Below are 4,415 nucleotides of genomic sequence, written 5' to 3'. Positions count from 1 at the left end.
CTGTCCTGGTGAACGTAGATAAGGCTGTTCTGCATTTAGCATGTTTCTCTCACTTTCTCACTAAGGATGTTTACATACTGAACTCAAACTGAACAGGAAGGCCTCTTTTTGAACTATTGTTTCACTCATGATTGTTTTAAGGTGCTCCTGCGGTTTGGAGCGAAGCTAATCACATTGCTAGGTGAGGCTGGAGAGCAGAGAGGCCGGAGAGGCGTAGCCATTAATTATTTAGCCGTGAACGGGGAGGGAAAACCAAGTGCTGAGCTCTCGCATAGGGAAATACAAGCTCAGAAGAAAACTTTCAGTCATACTAGAATCACTCCTGAGGATTGAGGGGGACACATTTGAACCTGATGACTCATTTTGTCTTTCAATAAGTAAATCACGTTTTATCTGAGGTTGCCACTTGCGTCAGGAAGTCAAGATGTTTGCGGTCCATTTGCTGTCCTTTTACTTCTCAAAGCTTCAGGAGGATCAGATCAAGAAGGTAATTGCTTGTAAAACCTCTCGACTTGTTAAAATCTTTTTAGACAAACTTTCCATCAGAAGATAATTTAAATGATTGTTTTTACAAAATAATGCCCTGTATTCATTGATAAAGTATGTTTTTTTTAATTCACTTCTCTTTTTGAGTTTTTTTTTTTTTTTTGCTCTTTTGTGATTTTCTATGCTGACAGTAAGAGTTTAACTCTGTTATCAGTGTATTGTCAGATGTAGCCTGTTGTCCATGATTAATGTGATTTCACTGCAGCCTGTGGAATCATTAACTCTTCTCACACATGCTTTCTGTAGGCAGATAACTGACTGCATTAGGAGAGAGAGGACCTTGACCTACTCATTTGCATATATTGAAATGATTTTCATTTCCATAAAAGTTCACACCTTTTTGAGACAAAATTAAAGCAATGACTATTTTGTTGTAGATTTATCTTTTAAACTATTTAATCTGTCACTTTCAGTAGTTTACTATGAAGTTATCTGTTATACTTTATCAGTTAAAGACAGCTACACACTCTTTATTATTACTGTTTTCCACATTTTATAATAATAGTAAAGTCATCAAAGGGATGCAATAACACAAATGGACGGATGGGAATTCTATAGGGAGCAAAGGTACATCCTGGGATTCTTTTTAAACAGTATTGAAGGAGTACCTGTGTATGCTGGATACTTGTTCCACTGCTTTTCCTTTATCTGTTAATGCATGTCCAATAAATATATATAAATTAGTGCTGTCAAATGATTAATCGTATCCAAAATAAAAGTTTTTGTTTACATAATATATGTATGTGTACTGTGTATATTTATTATGTATATATAAATACAAACACATGCATGTATATATTTAAGAAAAATATATGTTTATATATATATATATATATATGTTATGTAAACAAAAACATTTGACAGCACTGATAAAAATATATAAATAAAAGTTAAGTTTCATAAAGAATCCCATTGACAGTTTAAATTTGTCTGCAAAACTAATCTTGAGTGTTCAAGTGTAAGCCAAATGAATCTCCACGTTTTCACTGATAGTTGAGACTGTGTCATTTTACAACAGTATCATTTTTATCTCCAGAAACACACCTACATTATCTTTCATTGCATGAGTCACTGATAGTATTAGTATTATTTTTTGCTTGGCCATTTTCATGTTGTCATTCCTTCAACATGTTGAATTACATTTTATCATTCTTAATATTATTTGTCAGTATTTTGTCTGTTTATCATTTGTTTTATTGTTATTCAGTCACTTATTCCACAGTATTTTGTTTCACTGATTGTATAAAATAAAAAAGTGTGAAGGAAACGAAGCCAGGCATCAGAAGAGTGGACAAAACTTGTAGTGTTTGAAATAATTGTGTTTCTCAACAGGTAGACCGGTATCTGTACGCAATGCGCTTATCAGATGATCAGCTGGCGGACATATCAGCTCGGTTTCGGCGGGAGATGGAGAAAGGACTGTCAAACGAGAGCAATGCTACAGCTGCAGTGAAGATGCTCCCGACCCACGTTTATTCAACACCTGATGGTTCAGGTATACACTGACATATACATGGTTACTACTGTAACTCTTTTCACATGCACCAGAAAAAGCAGAACCACTGCATTAGAGTAATATTAAATCATTAAAGTCTGTTGAGGTTTATGAGGGCTTTACATATGTTCTCTTTCATATGTTTCTCCTGCAGAGAAGGGTGAGTTTCTGGCACTGGATCTGGGGGGTTCCAAATTTAAGGTACTACAGGTGAAGGTTTCAGAAGATGGGAAGGGGAAAGTCCAGATGGAGAGTGAAACCTTTCCCATCCCTGAAGAGATCCTTAATGGCAACGGAACTGAGGTGATCATCGCTAAAAGTAATCCATTGCGGATTACAAACTTTTTTCAGTGTATTGTGATTATGATGCTAATAAGAAATGATTGAATAAACTTTGTTGTTAGTTCTCGTAATTATACCAATGCATTTATAGCAATTAAGTATTTATTCATGCATTGCTCGTGTTCAATAAACAAGGTCAGCTAACCTTAGGGTCTAAGTCACTGTAAAGAATAACACGAATAAGCGGCGGATTATTCTAATTGATAATGTTTTAATTAAATTATTGTTTCTCTTGCAGCTTTTTGAGCATGTGGCAGAATCTTTGAAGTCTTTTCTTCAGAAACAACACATTAATCACACAAGAAAACCTCTCGGCTTCACCTACTCTTTCCCATGTGTGCAATCCAAAATAGATGAGGTACAGTTGAACTCTGACATGTTTATGTAAAATTTCTTTTTAACTCCTGATTTAATTCAATCAAGGTGCTCAAGTCATTAAGATATTGATTAAAGTGGATTTTCTTATCAGTACACCAGTGAAATGAAAGAAGAGACATCCATATCAGCGGATCTCACTGACACATTGTGTTTGTGTTGACACAGGGTGTCTTGCTGTCATGGTCAAAGAATTTCAAGGCTAGAGGTGTTCAAGGGAAAAATGTGGTGCAGTTATTACGGAAAGCCATTCAAAAAGTTGGGGTATGACTACCATTTTCTTCGTTCATCATTTACAATGAATAAAATGGGAAAGTAGAATCCAGCTGGTGCTAGTAGAAGTCAGCAATAGTATAGCAATAGTCAGCTGGTATTGCTGATTCATGTTCTTGTTTTTCAAGTGAGATTTTCTGTTGTGTGTGTGTGAAGGATGTTGACGTGGATGTCCTAGCTATGGTCAATGACACAGTAGGGGCCATGATGACCTGCGGATATGATGACCAGAACTGTGAGGTGGGGGTTATTATAGGTAAGGCCTGACTGGACACTTTTCTCTCAAAATATTTCAAATGATAGAACTTTAAAAGAAGAGCTCTAAGACTCATAAGAATCATGCAAAGGTAAGGGAAATGTAAATGTTACATTTTTTGCCACTATCTGTTTCTTCAGGTACAGGCACTAATGCGTGTTACATGGAGGAAATGCGACACGTTGATCTGGTGGAAGGAGATGAAGGCAGGATGTGTATTAATACTGAATGGGGGGCCTTTGGAGATGATGGTGTGCTTGATGATTTCATCACAAGCTTTGACCGTGAAATTGATGCCGCCTCAATTAATCCAGGAAAACAGCTGTAAGTGCTTATTAATAGGCAAGTCATCAGATTGCTTTAACACAGAGATGCCCAAACCAGGGCCTGTGGGCCAAAGTTGGCTCGTAATGACCTCTGATTTGGCCCGTCATGACATATTACAAAAGCAGGAAAAAAGGTGCCATTGAAGCATATTAATTTATAATTAATCTTTTTTCTTTTTCTTTTTTGCATTGAAGTGTAAATAATATAAATGAATTTAATTAAAAAAATTAATTTAAATATAATATTTGGATATAATGCATCATTTACTTTATTCCCACAATCAAGTTTTCAATCATTTGACCCACAATCAAGTTTTATTTTTGGCCCATCATAGTAAATGGGGAAGTCGTGGCCCAACCCAAAGGTTGCGGGTTCGAGTCTCGTACCGGCAGGGATTGTAGGTGGGGGGAGTGAATGTACAGCGCTCTCTCCCACCTTCAATACCACGACTGAGGTGCCCTTGAGCAGGGCACCGAACTCCCAACTGCTCCCGGGCGCTGCAGCAAAAAAATGGCTGCCCACTGCTCCGGGTGTGTGTTCACGGTGTGTGTGTGTGTGCTCTTTGGATGGGTTAAATGCAGAGCACTAATTCCAAGTATGGGTCACCATACTTGGCCACATGTCACGTCACTTTTCACTTTAAATGGTTTGGGCACATCTAATTTAAGATTATTCCCAAAATTTGTGCATTTAACTAAAAAAATTTCGCCACGTTTTATAGTTTATATATTACCTTTGTAACTCTGGTTGTGTCATTCCCAGTTTTGAAAAGATGGTTAGTGGGATGTACATGGGAGAGCT

At 36.9% G+C, this 4,415-nt stretch overlaps 1 protein-coding gene across 1 annotated transcript in view; it reads left to right on the top strand.

Annotated features, from left to right (window-relative positions):
• The first annotated feature begins 281 nt into the window (after positions 1 to 281).
• Positions 282 to 4,415, top strand: part of LOC107676583 (putative hexokinase HKDC1) — a 9,346-nt gene continuing 5,212 nt past the window's right edge. The window contains exons 1-7 of the mRNA XM_016471157.1: positions 282 to 487; positions 1,879 to 2,041; positions 2,196 to 2,344; positions 2,622 to 2,741; positions 2,927 to 3,022; positions 3,188 to 3,287; positions 3,428 to 3,611. Of these exons, the coding sequence (XP_016326643.1) occupies positions 425 to 487; positions 1,879 to 2,041; positions 2,196 to 2,344; positions 2,622 to 2,741; positions 2,927 to 3,022; positions 3,188 to 3,287; positions 3,428 to 3,611 (875 nt within the window). The 5' untranslated portion in view covers positions 282 to 424. The remainder of the gene's footprint in view (positions 488 to 1,878; positions 2,042 to 2,195; positions 2,345 to 2,621; positions 2,742 to 2,926; positions 3,023 to 3,187; positions 3,288 to 3,427; positions 3,612 to 4,415) is intronic.

This window comes from Sinocyclocheilus anshuiensis, unplaced genomic scaffold, assembly GCF_001515605.1.
Source record: "Sinocyclocheilus anshuiensis isolate Anshui unplaced genomic scaffold, SAMN03320099.WGS_v1.1 scaffold204, whole genome shotgun sequence".
NCBI lineage: Eukaryota > Metazoa > Chordata > Actinopteri > Cypriniformes > Cyprinidae > Sinocyclocheilus > Sinocyclocheilus anshuiensis.
The sequence above is the reverse complement of the archived record's forward strand: the minus strand, read 5'-3'. Positions and strand labels throughout refer to the sequence as shown.